At 47.4% G+C, this 21,068-nt stretch overlaps 1 protein-coding gene across 1 annotated transcript in view; it reads left to right on the top strand.

Moving 5' to 3' along the window:
* LOC147888441 (Sodium Bile acid symporter family) overlaps nucleotides 1–21,068 on the top strand; it is a 266,247-nt gene that overhangs the window by 131,870 nt on the left and 113,309 nt on the right. Inside the window, exon 11 of the mRNA XM_087392161.1 lies at nucleotides 4,314–4,381. Within this exon, the coding sequence (XP_087248287.1) occupies nucleotides 4,314–4,381 (68 nt within the window). The remainder of the gene's footprint in view (nucleotides 1–4,313; nucleotides 4,382–21,068) is intronic.

Consider the following 21,068-nt stretch of genomic DNA (forward strand, 5'->3'; position numbering starts at 1 on the left):
GCAGATTTATAGGAGTATTTGTTATCTGTATGACGACCTATGCAATTGTATGACAAATATGAGTAGATCGTATGGACTTATATTAAGTAGGTACTATACGGATGAGCAATGAACGGTGAGCTGAGCACTGGAAAGTGAGTCGACCGTATGGTTGTACATCCATATGTACGAAAATCTGACGGACCATACATTTTATTTATTTATTTTCATGAAAAAGACTTCTATTAAGTATGAAAGAAACCCGCGTGAGCAAGCTCGAAGCAGAAATACATCATGCTAGGCATGAGGAAATTAAGTACTTCATAGGAGTAAATAAATACTCAAAAAGAGATGGAAAGAAACCAAGGTGAGGCTGAAAATGCCACCTCAACCCTGCTGTTGTGCGGAAAGAGGATCAACAACGTGTTAACAAACAACTAAAAACAAAGAGAAATCCATAGTCTCTGAGAAAAAGGAGGAGCCCCTCCATTACGTAACCCCTCCATTACGTAAGGAATACAACCCTTTTGGCAAAGGCGGTCCCTGCATGCTCGCCCAACTGGCTATCAAAGTGTGAATGGTGTCAACCCAAATACTAGCCAAAGTATGGGAAGGGTGGACCTGAGATCCATCTAAGGCCTCTGTGCATCTGGCCCTATAAATCTCCCAAGCCGTAATACTAGCCAGTATCTCCCGAGTAGAATTCACATCAACATGTATTGGTCTATAGCAAGAGATATACACATCTTCCAGAGAGCAAGGCTTGACACTCATAGAAGACCTGAGGTCCTAATAAAGAGAGGCAAGCCACTGATCCCCAAGCCATGAAGAAACGAGAAAGGACAAAAGTATTGAGGATCTTGGCAGCCCCTAGCCATATGACTCTCGCATGCCTACAGTCCCATAAGCAATGATGAACCGACTTCTCCGCAGACGAGCACCTCGGAAAAGTGGAGTCTGCCACAAACCTGGACCTCCACCTATTCACTGCAATCCCTCCATGAATAGAAAGCCGAAAAAATAAGATGATTTTTTTATTTCTTCGGGATTTCCAGAGCCTCCTCCAAAAGACTCTCTGCAGATCTGCAGAAACCTGATGACTACCATGCAGTTTTATGGATAATAGCGTGTGCGATTTGAAGTTGTCAAACGACTAATGTAGTACATAGCAGGATGTATGGTTAAGCACCATACGGGCGATTACCACAGACGAGCAATTTCTTAAAACTAGCATACGCTGTATGGAACACACCTTGTATCATACAATGGCTGATGTAGCACAAATGTTTGGCAATGGCTAATGCAGCGTAATTTGTACATAGCTGAGAAAAATAGTGGCGTTGACAAGAGCATTGAAACTAGAGCAAATGACAGCAGACCTACATAGGGGAGACAACCAAGAGCAAGAACCTACTATGATACCAATGTTGGGTGTGAGGAGCAAGAAAGTGGAAGTGGAATGCAAGGGAGTAGACAACAAGGTGAAGCTAACGTGAGTACTTGCAATGGGATAATGAGAAAGTACAAAGGGTGGCCTATATGGCCCCGAAGTCAACCATATGGTTGGCATCGAACATCGTCAATGTCCACTTCTCCACACCTATGGAGGTAATTAGTGAACCCAAAAGGATTGAGCCCCCCTTTTGGGATTGTAGTATCAAGATTATCAACTCTAGAGGCATAGGATACACGCATGGAATCTCAAGGTGGTTCCTCTCGCCCGAGCCTCTAGAAGTCCCTCGGCAGAGCGAGCTGAGCACGTAGTCTCGGAGAGGAAAATTGAGAGCTCCTCTTGGCATCCATGATGAAGAGGCTGAGTCCTGCAAAGGAGGGGAAGAGGGTTGTTGAATCAAGGGAGAGTCTTGGGGAAGGGGTGGAGGCTTGTTGTTGCATGGAACTCAGGGCCTCCTCTGCTCCAATGGTGGTGGGGTGAGTGGGAGGAGCAGCAACCTCCGTCCTCCACCACTCCTGTAACTTGTTGTTGCTGCTATTGCGGAGCGACGTGGGTGCTTGGACCCCCCACTCTAGAGGGAATTGCTGGATGAACAGAAGTCATGCCTTCGAGGATGATGGACAACGTGCCAAGGGAACTCTTGACTGACCCTCCTGGGAGTGAAAGGCTGCTTGGGCTCTCTTCTTGCGATTGGCCCGCTACTGTGTCGGCTCTTCCCGGCCCCGCTTGCTTGCTTTATTTTTCTTTTCCCCGCTTTAGCCCACCTTCCCTCGGAGGAGTCCCAAGAATTGAAGCGTCACTAGGAAGCAAGGGACATGGTGGGTCGAGTCCATGTCATTCACCACCATGCAACCATGGTGCCAGGGAAAGAGATAAACCAAGTGGGGGCCAGAGGGAATGGGGCTTTGTGTTAGAATTATGGATAAATTCTAGGCAGTGGTGAATGTAAAGTCAATAAGTGCGTTAGGGGCACTTTTCCCTCATTTAGAGGTTTTTCCTCCTAGAGATATAAGGTAGATACTCATAGCTTCCGCCACAAACAGAAAAAGAAAAGGGGCAAGAGAACATCCCTGGCAGACTGATCGACCGATCTGAAATCTGTCCCCTCTTACCCCCCCAATAAGCACCTGGCTATGGGCTGATCTGTAGAGAGAGGATACTCCTCTAATCCATGCATCTGAAAAACCAAAGCGAGATAGAGTACCCTCTAAAAAATCCTTGTCTACTCTGTCGTAAGCTTTCTCAAAGTCCAAGAGTAGAATGGCCAACCTCTGGCGGCTCTACATGGCCCATTCTGAGGCCTCCCAAATCCTTTTGAGGGTGGATGCCATCAGGTGTATTGCAGCTTGCATATAATAGCCATTTTATTTAAATGAGTTTTGGGCTACGAATTTACCTATAGGTTTTGCCTCATTTTTAGGTATAATCTTCCATTTTTTTGAATTTCAAACTCATTTTTTGCGGCGTAAATACATGGTGTTAGTTCTTACCACATGCCATTCATAGTAACAAATAACTTGGCTTAATATTTGAATCATCTAGAAATTCTTGAAGAAGTTTGGAAGGAGAGAGAACATGAGGGAGAAAAGAGAGAGAGAGATTGTGTAGGTGCTAGTTGAAAGATTGAGATTGGGTACTTAAGTTCCCTTGGCGGGGCAAGCTATTAAAAATAATCCACTTCAAATTACATAGAATGATAAAAAATACGATAAAAAATACAAGTGGAACTTTAAGTAGGAGCGAGCCTTCATAGAAATGCCAATGAGAATGCTTAAAAGAGCACCCATCTTCATCCCCCAACTACGATCTAGTGCCACTCCCTTTGAGGTGAGAAACCATCTGCATTCTGTGTTGGTGGTTCTAATATGAAATTTTTTGCCTAAAAGTAATGCCAAACTTTAACTACGGTATTGTCTTGGACTGGTATTGTCTTGGACTAATAAATAATAACAAATTGGGAGAAGCTGCTAATAATCATAGTTGTGATGAAGCTTAAATGTTTCATGTTGTGCTGTGTTTTTAATGACAATAGCCATTTGGCTGATGTACAAGCTTTACCTTTCAGAGCAGTACATGCTTCGGTGGATTCCTCTTGGGAGATTCTGGCTAGCATTTCGGCATGGCATATTTGGAGAGCCAAATGCATAGAGGCCTTGGACCATTCCTAGGTTGACCCCTCTCATCTTTTGGCCAGTGTTTGGACAGATGCCATACATACTTTGATGGCCACTTGGATGAGCTTGCAGGGATCTTCTAGATCCACCTTTGCTAGAAGGGCTACTTTACTTAGGAAGTGGAGATGCTCCCCTTTCTTCTTGGAGTCCTCTACTGTGTTGCGGTGGCATTTTCAGGCTCAACCTTGGATTTTTTTCTACCTCTTTTTGAGGACTTTTCTGGCCATCTTGAAGCCTTATTTCATGCACTGCATGTTGTATCTCCGCTTTGAGCTAGCTCCATTACTAGTTACGTCTCGAGTCTCCCATGACACCCTTATTGTACTTCCCTGGTCGCATGATGAGGATCATGAGCTCACAAAGATGACACCTCATCACTAATGATGATGATATGACTATGTACTTCCTAGGACTTAGCTTTCAGCACGGGTGATGATGCTAGTAGCTGCACCCTTTCTACCAGTCTCATAGACCCGTCGGTCTTTCATGGACTCTAATAAACTTTCGTTCGTCTTTCTTTCTCGTGGGGGTTTTGTTCATCCTTAGTAGAAGTCTCTTTCTTGAAAAAAAAATGATAATAGTCATTGACACACAAATCTCATGTTCTAACAATACATTTAATGAATTCCTCTTTGTTAAATTTCACCATCTTTATTTATACTTACTTTTATGCTCATCTTATTTTTCTTTGTTGATGTAATGTCCAGGTGTTGGAGACTTTATTGATAAGAGAGGAAAGCAATGTTCTATTTTGAATGCTATCTGTCTTAGCCTTGTAAGTTTCTTGGACATTCTTACCTTTCACTATATTAAGGAAGAGCTAATGTGTAGGTGTGGCTGGTTGAAGCTCGTATGATTCACCTATCTATTCCATTGTATTAGATACTTCTTCTCAAGACCTCAAATCATGTTTAGCTGATGTTTCACTTTAAGAGCCTAAGTAAGTAGTTCCAAGCTCTAAAAGACTATTGGTTTGTTGGCCATGACAAGCCATGGAAGCTCAAAAATGGAAGCAAGAAGAAGATAAACGAGATGTTGTAATAGATTGATACAAAACTGAGAGTAGAGGCTCAAGGGAGAGCCAACATAACAAAACCCTAGGGCTAATTGTCCTAATTGGACTAAGTGTCCTAACTAACCCAGATGGTACATGTACTAATTGGACCAATAGTCCTAATTGACTATAACTAGGCCTACAAGGCACATACCAAGGAATAAGTGCCATCTATTGATAGTTCATAGGATGACAAGCAATGGAAGCAAGAAGAAGAAAAACGAGATGCTGTAATAGATTGTTGTAAAACTGAGAGTGGAGGCTCAAGGGAGAGCCAACATAACAACACCCTAGGGCTAACTGTGCTAACTAGACTAAGTGTCATAACTGACCTAGGTGATATATGTACTAACTGTATTGATGGTCCTAACTGACTATAACTAGGCCTACAAGGCACACACCAAGGAATAAGTGGCATCTATGGATAGCCCATAGTATGACCTACAAACCCCCCCTCCATGGTATGGGCTGAAGTATCCTGGACATGGCTCAGGATACCTAAATATCTAATGTCATGGTTGCACATGTTCGTCCCGTAGGGATATAGCAACCTATGACTGTACAGAGTACAACAGATGAAGTTACAAAAGGTACTAAGTTTAAAGCTTGCCGAAAAGCCTCAAACTTAGGTCGAGGTAGAGCCTTCGTAAAAGATCTGCCAAGTTGTCTTCAGTGGGGACTTCAGTGGGGACACAAGAGAACTCAATATCACCTACCAATAATCGCTCTCTGACATAGTGATAGTGAACCTCAATATGCTTTGTGCGAGCATGGAAAACAGGATTCCGTGCAACAGCCAAAGCACTCGAACTATCAGTGAAGATGACGGTAGGAGCAGTCTAACATGCACAAAGATCTGCAAGTATCTTCCGAAGGCAAATACACTCCACATGTATTCACCCCCCCTATCTGTATTAAGGTGAGCAATGTGCAGCCCACTTTCATTCTCAGCCAATGCAATCAAGTGCTTAAAGCATGAAGAAACTTCATATTTGGAATTCAATGCGAAAATCCAAGTGTACCTGGTGAAATCATCAATACAAGTGACAAAATAGTAGAACCCCCCAAGAGCTGCAACCCTCATGGATCCACAAACATTACTATGAACCAGATAAAGCTTACATGAAGCACCAACTCTCCTGTGCTTGCAACCATATCCTCCTTATATAACTTCACCAGGGCTCCAAAATTGAGGTGTCCAAACCTCTCTTCCAAACCTCTCATACCACAAATGAGTATCTGCCATGGTAGAATCAAGAGCAAAGGCATGTGCATATGCAAGTGCAGCATTATCATCCAAACATCTGTCATAAGCATCAAGTCTATAAAGACCTCTAGTCAATGTGCCAGTCAAACACAGATGATATGCCACTCACTTCCTCCACTTGGGCAGGTACTTTCTCGAGAGGCGGGGTTCCGCTTCAGGTCTTAGCTTTCCGAGATGCACAGGAGGATACTTTGGTTTTTAGTGTCCAGGATGGTGGCAGATTGCTCAGGTCCACAGAGGACATCTTGCTTGAGTCTGCTTTTCAGCCTATCAGGGTTGTAGGTCTTTTGATGCAGGGATCAGATTCAGAGTGGTTCTTAGACCCTAACCCCCAGCTACTCTCCACCGGGTCTTGGAGGCTCTGGCTCTATGGAGGAGTTCCCATCAGGTATTTACAGTGGGACCCCAGAGAGTGGGAGTGGATTGACGCGGGGCATCGAGAGAAGAGCATCCCCTTCTTTCGTTACACGGTCAGTAATGCCAGGAGATTTCAGCTCAATAGTAGAGGTTGGAGACCCTCCAGAGTTCCTCATTGGGAGACTTTTGGTATTACTGCGGATCAGCAGAGGTACTTCTAGAGGAGGCTCTGGAAATCCCACAGGAATAGAAAGTTCACTATCTTCTTTTGGCTTTCTATCCATGGAGGGATTGCAGTGAACCTTTGGAGGTCCAGATTCGGAGCCGACCCTACTTGCCCTCGTTGCCTTTCTGCTTCGGAGTCTATTCAGCATTGCTTATGGGATTGCAGACAGGCGAGATTGATTTGGATGGGGATAGCCAGGATCTTCAGTCACTTTGCCCATTCCCCACTTTTTATGACTTGGGGCTCGGTGGCTTGGCTTTCTCTTACAGGACCTCAGGTTTTCTATGAGAGAGTTGACTCCTCTCGGGCCATTTCGGTTCGACGTCATCAGGTTGAGTTCTGTTCGTTGGATGTGGTACCACACCGTCCTTTTACAGCTGTACATGCCTCTGTGGATACTTCTTGGGAGATTCTAGCGAGCATAGCAGCCTGGCATATCTGGAGAGCGAGATGCACAGAGGCTATGGAGGGTACTCAAGTTCATTCCTCGCACACATTGGCTAGTATCTGGACAGACATTCTGGACAGACATCGTACACACTCTGATGGCCGTTTGGACGGGTATGCACAGGGGGACTCCCGTGCAGCCTCAGCTAGGAGGGCTTCTTTCTTCAGGGAATGGAAGGATTCTCCTTTCTTCTCTGAATCTACTACAGGGTTGAGATGGCACTTTCAGCCTCAGCCTTGGTTTCTTTCCACCTCACTCTGAGGGATTTTTTATTTATCCTCATGATTTCATGATGTATTCCGCCTTGAGCTTGCTCTCGCGGGTTTTTGTTCTTACTTAATAGAAGTCTTTTTCATGGAAAAAAAAAAAATGTGCCAGTCAAAACCATGGTAAAGGCATGTGTAGCATCATATACTGCACACCTAACACCATAAAAAAGAATGTGAAAGCCACATGTAGCAATGGCTGAAATAGAAATGAGGTTCTTATGAATGCCTGGAACATAAAGCACATGCTCTAGAGTAACAATACCACCAGAGACAAAAGGAAGAGCAACTTGCCCAATACCTTTCACGGTATATGAAGCATTATTGGCATATGTGACACTGCCCCCCTGAGATATATGCTGTAATGAGCTGAATAACTTCCTGCAGGAAGTGATGTGCTTGCTAGCACCACTATCAAAGAACCAGGCATCATGAACATCTGAAACTACCATACAAGCATCATGAACATCAAGATTATACTGACATGTAACCAAGAAAGCCCAATGCTGGTCTTATGCAAAATTAGCGGACTCATGTCGATCTTTTGCACTAGAAGAACCAGATACTACAAGACCAGATTTTTTCTTCTTCTTTTCAGATGCTATGGGCTTCCTGCATTCAGAAATATCATGCCCAGGTTTCCTGCAATAATTACATCTCTTCTTCTTTTTGTTATCCCTTGAAGAAGAGGCACCATGTGAATGATGAGCGTGGGAATAAGAGGGTTTTCCAGCTGAAACCTTGCCTTTACTTTTTTTTTTTTTTCAAGAAAAAGACTTCTATTAAGTAAGAGAAAAAACCCGCGAGAGCAAGCTCAAAGTGGAATACATCATGAAATCATAAGGATAAATAAAAAACCCCCTCAGGGTGAGGTGGAAAACAACCAAGGCTGAGGCTGAAAGTGCCACCTCAACCCTGTAGTAGTTTCAAAGAAGAAAGGAGAATCCTTCCATTCCCTGAAGAAAGAAGCCCTCCTAGCTGAGGCTGCACGGGAGTCTCCCTGCATACCCGTCCATACGGCCATCAAAGTATGTACGATGTCTGTCCACCAGATACTAGCCAATGTGTGCGAGGGATGAACCTGAGTACCCTCCAAAGCCTCTGTGCATCTAGCTCTCCAGATATGCCAGGATGCTATGCTCGCTAGAATCTCCCAAGAAGTATCCACAGAGGCATGTACAGCTGTAAAAGGAAGGTGTGGTACCACATCCAACGAACAGGACTCAATCCGATGACATCGAACCGAAATGGCCCGAGAGGAGTCAACTCTCTCATAGAAAACCTGAGGTCCTGTAAGAGAAAGCCAAGCCACTGAGCCCCATGTCATAAAAAATGGGGAATGGGCAAAGTGACTGAAAATCCTGGCTACCCCCATCCAAATCATCCTCGCCTGTCTGCAATCCCATAAGCAATGCTGAATAGACTCCGGAGCAGAAAGGCATCGAGGGCATGTAGGGTCGGCTCCGAACCTAGACCTCCAAAGGTTCACTACAATCCCTCCATGAATAGAAAGCCAAAAGAAGATAGTGATCTTTCTATTCCTGTGGGATTTCCAGAGTCTCCTTTAGAAGCACCTCTGTAGGTCCGCAGTAATATCAAAAGTCTCCCAATGAGGAACTCTGGAAGGTCTCCCACCTCTACCACTGAGCTGATGTCTCCTAGCATTACTGACCGTGTAAATGTTTGAGGGGAGGGGTTCCTATCCTTCCGGAGGTGTTACCGGAGGCCAAAGGCCACTGGCCTGAGAAGCATGAGTTTTGCAATGCTCTAATGTAATGGATCGTGCAGAGCGCACCGTGGAGGTGTGACTGGAGGCCAAAGGCCACTGGCGTGAGAAGCATGAGTTTTGCAATGCTCTAATGCAATGGATCGTGCAGAGCGCACCGTGCAGTAGTGTGCGAGTGTCGTATGCTATACTGCAGTGAACGACGACGTACGAGTGCACTATGCTAAATGACAATCATCGGTGAACTCCACAACATAAGCAAAATAAGAAAATCCTACACTGGTGAACAATCCCCATATCGGGGAGAGACAAGAGAGATGAGAAAGTGACCGAGTTGGCCAATGTACATATCACTGGACGTGTCCCCAGGTCACAAGTCGCAAGTCACAAGAATACACAAGTCGCAAATCACAAGAATACACAGGTCTATCCCCATAGTAGACAAAGGGTACACACAAGTCTCTCCACATTCTCTCCTTGGCGAGCTCGTAGCTCTAGCCTCTATCTCTCGTCACTCTCCTCTCTTTCGCTCCCCTGCCGAATGCCGAATGCCCCCTTTTTCTCTCTCCCCCTTCTCCTTCATCCTCATCCCCCGCCTTGGAGGGTCCCTTCTTTGCTGAGAATCCCCCCCTTTCTTCCCATTGGTCATCCTCTTATCTCCTTAGCTGTTGAGGATAGCCGTTGCGCCGCTGGCTCTCTTGATGGCTTCAGCGACTTTCTGACTCCCTGACTCACCAGCCAGATGGTGTAAATTCTCCATGTGCAGGTGAGCTGGTTCACCGCACCTCTTGATGGCTTCGACGACTTCCTGACGCCCTGACGCGCCAGCCTGGTGTAAATTCTCCATGTGCAAGTGAGCTGGTTCACCGCATCACTGCACCACTGTATCACTGAACCACTGTGTAAATATAAATACTCCTAACTGCTCCATGTGCTAAGCTCTTGATGAGATCACTTTGGACACGATACTCCTGGTTGACCTGTGGTTGACATGTGTCAACCTGTGGTTGACAGCCTCGGATAGTACTCCTGGATGAACCCGTGTGATTGCGTGGCTGACTTGTGTTGACACATGGTCAACATGTGGTCAACAGATGTCGTCATGTGGTCAACGCCTGTCGACAGGTGGTCGTGTGATAAGGTAACAGTTTCCCCCGCCACGATCATTCACCGTCCCGGTGAATAGAAATGGAGGATGAATCCGTCAAAGAAAAATAAAAATGAACTTACAAACCATTGATATGGTGATGGAGTAGGAAAAGGAAATGGTACAGACCATGTGGTTGGCCATGGGAGTAATCCAAGATTTGTATTAAGTTGAAACATGAAAAATAAATTGCTGCATGATAAGGGACAGCATGGAAAATTGCAAAAAAAAACTGAGTACATCTTGAGGTAAAACACTGATATTTACAGTGAGGGCCAAACAGCTTGGCAAAATCTAACAGTGCAAAAAAAAACCCAAACACCAACACCCATGTATCAACCCTTGTATGAGATTACTGAGGGTGGTAATCAGCAGCCTGTTCCTTTGCCTTCTCCTCTTCCGCCTTCATATGTGGCTCTGTGGCCTTTTGCGCATCCCTTTGCTCTGGCTCAGTCATATGTATCTGTGGATGGGGTGCTTCCTCCTCACACTCAAGCGTGTCCATCACATTTCTCAGATTTTCATACTTGTCTTTATATCGGTGGTATCGCCGGTAGTAATGATTTTTTTGCTCTTGCAAGGTGGACTGGGAAGTCTGGAGGGTGGCCAACTGCATCCGAAGATCTGTGAATTCTTCCTCCATGGATGAACGCTTCTTTTCCAATTCAGCCACTTTGGATTCTGATTTTTCTTTGGCAATCTTGGAGGAAGACAAAGACTCTTTTAACTGTGTAATCTCCTGGTGAAGTCTCTTCACCTCTGTGACATGCTGGCTTTGCAAAGTTGCCAGAGCTGCGGCATGTTGGCTGCGTAGAGTTGTCATTGCTGCTTCCCATTCCTGCCTGTGATTATGGAGGCGATCCTCAAGGGCAGCCTGCTGAATATTCCAAGCGATGTCACGCTCATGTATTGCTGAGTCCTCCTCTTTCTGCCACCTTTCCTCCTGTTGTCGAAGTGTCACGCTCGTGGCGCGCTGCTGGGCTGCCTGTGCTCTCTCGAATTTTAACTTCAAATGTTGCTGTTGAGAGAGGAGCTTATGAGCATAACTTGTGGAATTGAAGACCGCTGTCCCAAGCTGCGTGAAGGTGTCGTCCATGATACGCTGAGCAAGATGCAGGGACCTTTTCATCCACGCATACCTGTCGCTGTAATTCATCCTATCTGCCAAATTAATGACGTCCCCCAATTCCTCAAACATGTCAGGGAGAGCTCCCTCTTCCTCGGTTGACAGGTTTCCTGTAGGTGCCAATTTGTCCAAGTGCACAAAACATGTCAGGGCCCTGGAGATCTTTTTGTTCTGTGCGAGGCAGTCCTGCAAGGGAATGGTGAAGATTTGATTGAGATCCTCCTCTTCCCCACATACTAGTGAGCATTTTTTGTGAAGGACAGATAGTAGTTGGCTGTAATCTTCATTATGTTTTTCCACTAGGGAAATATTTGAAAGAGGTGGGCCCGATGAAGCAGCTATGTAAGCTGTAAACATATCATTCTCATGAAGGGGTGGGCAATCCACAGATTGGGGCAGAATCCCTCCCTTAAATACCTCCTCTGATGCTGAAGTGGCTGATGGAGGATCTCCTCGAGAGGGGCTCCCACTCCGGTCTCTGCTCCTGTCTCTGCCTGGGGAGGCCGAAATGTGAAGTACACCCTGGGATGACCTCTCCTGAGAAAGCCCGTGGGAGTGGGAGTCAGGTCCCAGGCTAAGATTCAGGTCCAACACCTGGTCCAAAACATGGTTAGAGGTTGCCTGAATTGTGGTGATGACTGCATCGGTGAAAGTGGTAGGGATTGAAGATGAAACAGCTGCAATCCTTCGTAACAATACACCTGTCGAGGAAGTCTCGGGTACAACAGTCGTCGTCACTGATACAACAGGAGGTGTACCTGGTGCAATCCCTCATATTGAAAGTCTGGAGATCCCTGAAGAAGCCTGGACAAGTGTGACTGATGGAGAGGCAAGTCTTGGCACGGGCACGACTGATGGAGATACAAGACATGTCACTGATGGGAACCCTGTGGCACCGGTAACAGAAGATACTGAAGAAGCTCCGGTGCAGACTTCATGAGGTGGCGCTCGCCGAGGTGTCCTGATCGAAAGAGGAGAAGAGGCAGTCCCGGGGGAAGGAACACTGGAAGTGACAGTGAACGATGTGGAAGAGGGGGTGACAGGAGGGGAGAGAGATGATGAAGGGAGGCGACCTGTGACAATGGAAGGAGGGTTGGCCTTCCACTGATGAAGTAAGAAGGTGAGGTGGGGCCCACAAGTACAGGTATATGTGCCCCGACGCTTGCGAACTGTGTTACGAAAGGCAGAGTAGAAGAGTGAGGCAAAATCATAGGGAGTGACCGAGAGAATGGAGTCTAAGGCAGAATGGATCGCCTTGGTGATGAAGAAGTGGCCTGGGGCAGAGTAGAAGTGCGTGAACAAATACCTCGCTAGAAGCGCCTCTTGGCTGTTTCCCTCGAGAACCTTCTTGCACTCATGTCCTCTGCGATGAGTTTTACAGGTAGACAAGAAGGACATGAATGTGGGTGATTCGGTGTGAGGTGGCAAAAAGGGAAGTGTGGGAAGACGGAGATATGTGGATACGAGACTAGGAGTGAACATGTGACGGGAATTCAAGAATCGGAATGTGTCTGTTGCAAAGTCATAAGACTGAATGAACGCAGTACACATTTGGACGTCCACCTGGGGAAGTGTGACATCATCAAACTCCATGAGAGACATGCGGGCTATCTCATCAGGTGACAAGATGCTAGACAGCTTGAGTGTGGGATCGAGGAAGGGTTTGAAAACCACCCGAATGATCGAGGAGGATGAAGCTGGGGGTGGAAGATCACAAGTTGTACTTTGTGGGGCCAAATCACCACCACCGTTACTGTGACCACTGTGCCCAGTGGATGCCTTGGATGGTGTTTTGATTGTACCTCTGGGGGGCAGATAGTCAAAGCCTCCATGATCTGAAACAGAGGAACTCGAAAAGGGGGATAGCTCCTCATCCGATATGATAGTGATCCTGTTGGAGGGAGGTGAATCTGCAGTTGCTCGAGGTCGTTTCGAAGTGCTCTGTGGTGTAGACCCGGCACCCAGGTCATCAGTGGTGCGTTTGCCAAGTGATGCCATGGAAGATGGTCCCGATCCTGTTTTGTGGCCTGCCCGAGCCCGATGGAAGTCAATGAATAAAGTATCGCGGGGTAATCTAGGTTTGTACTTGTGGCGAGGGACACGGGTAGGCATGAACGATGGCGTCGTATGGAGAGGAAAAGAGTGCGGAGGGGGTGTCGATGTCGAGGTCTGGAGAGGCAAGGAGGGAGGAGGAGGTGTTGATGTCGAGGTTAATAAGAGAGGAGCCTGGAATCTGCTACGAGAGAATTCCTTAGCAGAGCCACCAGTGCAGGCCCATGCTTCGATGGAGAGGAAAAGAGTGAGGAAGGGGTGTTGGTGGAGAGGGAGAGCAAAAGTACGGTGGAGAGGGAGAGCAAAAGGACGGATGTAGACTGATAGGGAAGGAGGGGTGACGAGGGGGGAGGAGGGGGGCTGGAGCAAGGAGGGGAGAGGGGGTGATGCAGAGGGTGTAGGGAGGAGAAGGGGGGGAGAGTTGCTCAAGAGAGGGGGACGTAGGCATATTGAGGGGGGGGGGGGGGCGGGGGCCTGTTGCGCAGGAGAGGGGGAGGGGTCTGTTGCGCCAGAGAGGGTGAGGTAGGTAGAGGGAGAGGGGGGAAGAGGTTGCGCAGGTGAGAGAGGGAGGGGCAGGGTGGCGGGTAGAGGAAGAAAGGGAGGGGGGGGCTGTGGCCCAGGAGAGGGGGAGGGAGCTGTTGCGCAGGAGAGGGGGAGAGGGGCAGGGTGGTGGGTAAAGGGGGAGAGGGGGGGGCCTGTTGTCAGGAGAGGGGGAGGGGGCTGTTGCGCAGGAGAGGGGGAGAGGGGCAGGGTGGTGGGTAAAGGGGGAGAGGGGGGGGCCCTGTTGCGCAGGAGAGGGGAAGAGGGCTGTTGCGCAGGAGAGGGGGAGGAGGCTGTTGCGCAGGAGAGGGGGAGAGGGGCAGGGTGGTGGGTAGAGGGAGAGAGGGGGGGGGGGGCCTGTTGCGCAGGAGGGAGAGGAGGGAGGGGTTGAAGGGAGGGGCTGCGCAGGAGAGAGGGGGAGAAGCAGGGTGGCGAGTAGTAGAGGGAGAGAAGGGGAGGAGAGGGAGCTGCGTGGAGAGGGAGGGAGCTGGTTGCCAAGGAGAGGAGAGCTGAGAGGAGAAGCTGGTTGCCAAGGAGGGGGGAGAGAGCTGGCTGCCAAGGAGAGGAGAGTTGGGAGGAGAATAGTTGGCCGCCAAACTGGCGCGCTTTTGAGTGTGGTGTGTAAAGGGTGGAGAGAACTGATGGAGGGGAGAGAGAGCCAGAAAGCAAATCCGCCAAACTTAACCTTATCCACCAAAAATAGCATATCCATTAAATTTAGCATATTCGTCAAATTTAGCTTATTGCCAAATTTAGCATATCTGCCACATTTAGCTAAGTGCCAAAAATAGGTTGGACGTGCATAGGATGATGGAAGATGGAAGAAAAAGAGATGAGTGTGACAAAGGTGGAAAGAGAAGGTGTTTGTAAGAGGGAGGTAGGGGTTTGGTCATAGGGTGGAAAGAGAAGGTGTTTGTAAGAGGGAAGTGGAGAGTTGGACATAGGGTGGAAAGAGAAGGGTTTTGTAAGAGAGAGGTAGGGGGTGGTACATAGGGTGGAAAGAGGTGTTTGTAAGAGAGAGGTAGAACTTGGACAGAGGGTGGAAAGAGAAGGTGTTTGTAAGAGGGAGGTAGGAGTTGGACAAAGGGTGGAAAGAGAAGGTGTTTGTAAGAGAGAGGTAGGAGTTGGACAGAGGGTGGAAAGAGAAGGCGTTTGTAAGAGAGAGGTAGGGAGTTGGACAGAGGGTGGAAAGAGAAGGTGTTTGTGAGAGGGAGGTGGAAGTTGGACAAAGGGTGGAAAGAGAAGGTGTTTGTAAGAGGGAGGTGGAAGGTGGACAGAGGGTGGAAAGAGAAGGTGTTTGTAAGAGGGAGGTGGAGAGTTGGACATAGGGTGGAAAGAGAAGGGTTTTGTAAGAGAGAGGTAGGGGTTGGACATAGGGTGGAAAGAGAAAGTGTTTGTAAGAGAGAGGTAGGAGTTGGACAGAGGGTGGAAAGAGAAGGTGTTTGTAAGAGAGAGGTAGGGAGTTGGACAAAGGGTGGAAAGAGAAGGTGTTTGTAAGAGAGAGGTGGAAGTTGGACAGAGGATGGAAAGAGAAGGTGTTTGTAAGAGGGAGGTGGAGGGAAATAGGGTGGAAAGGGAAGGGTTTTGTAAGAGAGAGGTAAGGGTTGGACATAGGGTGGAAAGAGAAGGGTTTTGTAAGAGAGAGGTAGGGGGTTGGACATAGGGTGGAAAGAGAAGGTGTTTGTAAGAGAGAGGTAGGAGTTGGACAAAGGGTGGAAAGAGAAGGTGTTTGTAAGAGGGAGGTGGAAGTTGGACAGAGGGTGGAAAGAGAAGGTGTTTGTAAGAGGGAGGTGGAGAGTTGGACATAGGGTGGAAAGAGAAGGTGTTGTAAGAGGGAGGGGAGAGTTGGACATAGGGTGGAAAGAGAAGGTGTTTGTAAGAGGGAGGTGGAGAGTTGGACATAGGGTGGAAAGAGAAGGGTTTTGTAAGAGAGAGGTAGGGGTTGGACATAGGGTGGAAAGAGAAGGTGTTTGTAAGAGAGAGGTAGGAGTTGGATAGAGAGTGGAAAGAGAAGGTGTTTGTAAGAGAGAGATAGGGAGTTGGACAAAGGGTGGAAAGAGAAGGTGTTTGTAAGAGAGAGGTAGGAGTTGGACAGAGGGTGGAAAGAGAAGGTGTTTGTAAGAGAGAGGTAGGGAGTTGGACAGAGGGTGGAAAGAGAAGGTGTTTGTAAGAGGGAGGTGGAAGTTGGATAGAGGGTGGAAAGAGAAGGTGTTTGTAAGAGGGAGGTGGAAGTTGGAGAGAAGGTAGAAGGAGAAGGAGTTTGTAAAACAAGATGAAAAGGGGAGGCCGTAGTTAGAGAGAGAAAGTGACACAGAGTGAAAAAGGGAGGCCGCATTTAAAGGGTGGTCATTTAGAGAGAGATAGTGGCACGGGATTCAAGAAAGGTGGTCACACTTAGAGAGAGAAAGTGACTCGGGGTGAAAAATGGAGGGCTCACTTAGAGAGAGAAAGTGACACACGGGTGGAAAGAGAAGGACCCATTTAGAGAGAAAATTGGCACCAAGGGGAGAGAGGAGGAGCCATGTAGAGAGAGAAAGTGGCACTAGGGGCAGAGAGGAGGACCCTTGTAGAAAGAGAAAGTGGCCCTCACTCAAAGGGAGAAGATGTCACCAGGAAGGAGAAGGACTAGGAGGGTGTTTTCTCATTGATCATGGTAGCTCTTGATGCGTGACCCATTCACCGGTGCAGGTAGGAGTCTGCCTTCCAAAGTAGCCAAGTAGACTCCGCCACTTGGGATAAGCTTGGCAATGAAAAATGGACCTATCCAACCACTCACAAACTTAGGTTTGTGTTTGAGAAACTTACTAGAATACAAGAGTACTAAATCTCTGACTTTGAAATTTCTTTTTCTGAGGTTCCGGTCATGCCAAGCTTTTTGTCGCTTCTGCCAAACTTCTTGAGCGAAAACTGCTTCACGTCGATGCTCTGCCAGTGCTTCCAAATCCCACAAGCGTTCCATTGTGCAGGCTTCAAAGTTGTCATTTTTGTCTGGAAGAATCCTGTGAGTGTCAAGATGAAATTCATAAGGCATAACGGCCTCCAGTCCATAGACCAGCTCGAAGGGTGAATACCCAGTACTCGCCTTGTAAGCAGTTCGATAGGCAAATAAAGCAGCTGGAAGTATGTCGTCCCAATCGGCTAAAGAATTTAGGCAAAGTCGATGCACGATCCCGCACCTTGTGCGATTTGAGCTCTCAGCTAGACCATTGGCACGTGGGTAATAGGGAGATGAAAATTTGTGAACTATTTGTAGCAGGTGAACTAGTGCAGCAATGGTGTCATTTAGGAAGTGAGACCCTCTATCACTTATCAACTCAACAGGACAACCAAACCGAGAGATGATCTGGTCATATAGAAATGTGGCTACTACTACCTGGGCTGTACAGTTCTTGACTGCCTTGGCTTCGACCCATTTGGTTCCATAGTCGGTGGCAAGCAGAGCATACTTGTTCCATCGGCGTGTGGCAGGAGAGATGGGTCCAATGAAATCCAATCCCCAGCGATAGAAGGGAGGCACCGGAGTGAATGGTTTGAGAGGGAGGTACTCACGCCTTGTAGGCTTGGGGCCCGCTCGTTGACATGAATCACATCTGGTCACATGAACATGGCAGTCGCGGAAGAGCTTGGGTCACTAGAACCCTGCTCGCATGATCTTCCGAGGAGTAGCATCTGAGGCCATATGCCCTCCACCTATGCCAGCATGTGCCTCTTTAAATATGGATTGTGTCTCGTGCGGAAGCACTGCGGAAGCACACACCGTCTCAAGATCTGATCCTTCCCGAGCTTGTACAATTGACTTGCAATCAACTTAAAAGGAGTAGCTTGAAGGATTTGTTTGCGTTTCTCTGTTGGAGTTAATCCTGGAGGAAAGCCACCTGTAGACAAGAGGTGTACTATGTTGGCATACCATGGTGGGAAGCAGTCGACCGCAAATAGGCATTCATCAGGTAGTGCCGTTATTCCGAACAAGCTCGCATCGGGTAAGTCATCGGTGATACCACTGGCTGGTTCCCCCGAATGTAACCTGGACAAGTGGTCTGCAGGTTGATGCAGTCTCCCAGCCCTCACCACAATGTCGAATTCAAATTCTTGAAAAAGAAGAATCCATCTGCTTATCCGGCCACCAAGAGTAGGCTTATTCAATAAATACTTAAGAGCTTGATGATCAGTGATGATCACAAACTTGTTGCCCAAGAGGTAGTGACGATACTTGGTCATGGCATAAACCATGCCGAGGCCCTCCCTTTCTGTGATACTGTAATTGCGTTCTGCTCCATTGAGTTGTCGACTCGCGAAGTAGATTGGCAAATCAATCTTGGTATCCTGGTTAGGTTGAGCCAGTATAGCACCTACTACCCACCCACTAGCATCCACATGGACATGAAAAATTACATCCCAATCGGGCTGCTTGAGGATGGGGGCCTTCACGAGGCGATGCTTCAGATCATCAAAGGCTAGTTGTTGTGGGGTGGCCCAAACAAACGATCGGTCTTGCTGTAGGAGTTCTGTTAGTGCAATAGCAATGTCGGCATAGAAACGTATGAACCTTCGGTAATATCCTACATGCCCTAAGAAGGACTTCACCTCTTTGGGTGTACGAGGGATGGGCAATGAGATGATCACCTCTACCTTTGCGGGATCCGTGGTCATGCCCTCAGCAGAAACAATATGACCAAGGAGAACACCTCGGAGTGCGAGAAAGAAACATTTGTCAGGGTTCAAACACAAGCGCACTTCTCTGCACTTATTAAAGACCCATCTCAACTTATGTAGATGATCATTTTGTATGGCCGGATCAAGATGGGAGGCCGATTTACCATTAAAAACAGAGAAGTCATCTAGAAATACCTCAAGAAACTTACCGATATTCTCTTGAAAGAGTTTGGTCATTGAAAGGTTGCCGGGGCATTACATAGTCCAAAGGGCATCATTTGGTAGGCATATGTTCCCCATTGAGTGACAAAGGTAGTCTTGGGCTGATCCTGTTCTTTCACTCGGACTTGGTTGTACCCGCTATATCCATCCATGAATGAGTATAAAGCATGTCCTACCACTGTCTCCAACACTCTATCTGTGAAGGGAAGGGGGAACCTATCACGTCGTGTTGCAGCATTCAAACTCCGATAGTCAACACATATTCTAAGTTTGCATGTCTCTCTTTTGGGTACAATGACAATTCCGCTAACCCAATCGGAGTAATCCACTGAGTAGATTAATCCTGCTTGCTCCATTTTCTGTATATCTGTTTGGACTGCCTTGCCATAGTTGGGATTCATGCGGTATGGACCTTTAATCACAGGGTCTGCATCTGGATATAAGTCGATGCTATGCTCCATGAAATCAGCGGGCACCCTCTTCAGATCCTTGTAGGACCAAGCAAAGACATCCACAAATTCTTTAAAAAGGTCGGTGACTGCAGCTAGAAGATAGTCATGTTCCCAGACCCAAGTGGCTAACTTCAAATGCTTGGGTTGATCCTCACTTCCAATGTTGAGATACCGCCAGTTCCGTGCCTCATCAACAGGGGCAATGCATTGGGATGTTGAGGTACTTGGTTCACCCATTCTCAGTCCTGTATGTGCTGGAGTATCTTCAAGGGGAAAGTCCCCCTCCACTTCTCTCAACCAAGATGGGGGGTAAGTAACTGGGGGGTTCTCAGGCATTGACTGAGATGTAGAATCAGTAGATGTTGCAGATGTTGTGTGCCTTCGATGCCTCGGTGACTGTTTCAGCATGCCCCGGTAAGGTAAGCCTTCCACCTCATAAGTGGTTTCCGGAAGGTCTTGAATTGAGGGGTGGTCGGCTTCTGATAAGAAAAGTTCAAGCAAAGTGAGATCGGCCATGTCCTCACCTCGGTATCCGGTATGCACCCTGGGTCCGCCCAAGACCTCAAGCTGTTGGTGGTGATTCTCCTCAAGTTTAGCAATGTCTATGTCACTTTCTTCTAAATCACTATCACCATCAGTCTCGTCTTCATTAGTGTTTCTGTCTTCTCTATGACCATCATTGCACTCAGCAGTACCATGGTTGTACACCGTAGTATTATGGTTGTGCACCATAATACCGTGATTGTACTCTGGAGTACCATTGGTGGGTTGTGCAGTACTAGCCTCGTCCCCAGTAGATACTTCATTGTATCCTATAGTATTGTCAGCATCATTTTGACCAATGTCCTCCATGTCGGCCACTGGACGATCCTCAATGTTTACTGCAGTACCATCATTGTCCTCAGTACCATCTGTGGTGTCCACTGTAGTACCCCTAGTGACCATTCTCTTATACATGTGTGGACTATTGCAAAGTCCAAAGGGCATCCTTTCGTAAACTAGTTCAGCCAGACCCTGTTGTTCTGGGTGGATTTCTGATACTGCAAGTAGGTGTTCTTCTTGATCTTCATGTTGGCATAGTTCCACCATGTTGACCGCTAAGGAGCCCAGGGCTCCCATCCAATCCAAAATGACAGCCTCCTCGTCTTCTTGATCAGCCCGATCCAACAAGTAGGTCAAACTTTCAAATTCTTCTAGGGTTGTCTCCTCATTGATATCTTGGTTACCACCCCTGGGCCAATCCCCATAGGCCCAATGCTCCTCTTCGACTCCGGCTTGTTCTTCAAAATCCTCCTCTCCTAGTTCTATTGGTATGTGCCTTGCCTGCCCTGTGACCATATCTATTTCGAGGGATGTCGATCCCAGGGGCAATCGAACTTCATCAGTTGACCAATCCTGAATGGCTTTTGAAGACCGCAACCATGGCCTACCAAGAAGTAGAGGGTAAGTTTGTTCATTTTCGGTCATATCAAGGACAACAAAATTGGAGAGAAAAGTTACTCCGCCAATCTTCATGTGAACACCTTTGACTGCACCCATTGGTTTTACTCTGCGTTGATCAGCCATGCGTACCTGAAAGTGAACATAACTTGTCAACTTCAACCCTAGTTTTTGGAGTGTACCTTTCAGCATAATGTTCACAGCCGCCCCACCATCGAGGAAGACGTCCTTCAGCTCCACTCCATGGATCTCCACGGTGAGCTTGGGACTTTGTTCACAAGTGAGGGCAGCGTAGGCAGAGAAGTGGTCCACTGTAGACCCATGCTGAGCCGGTAATGTCTCTGGTGTTGGCCCACTCGGAGTAGATCCCTTGTGTCGACCTCCTGGGAGGCGATTCAGAAATGTAATAGTCTGATGCTTGATTTGGGGGGACAATAGACAAAGTTGTCGTAGAGTGAGGTTGGGTTTGAAACTCATAAGATCTTC

Source organism: Dipteris shenzhenensis, chromosome 21 (assembly GCF_047967505.1).
Source record: "Dipteris shenzhenensis isolate YYH24624 ecotype China chromosome 21, Dip_SZ_1.0, whole genome shotgun sequence".
NCBI classification, from domain to species: Eukaryota; Viridiplantae; Streptophyta; class Polypodiopsida; order Gleicheniales; family Dipteridaceae; genus Dipteris; species Dipteris shenzhenensis.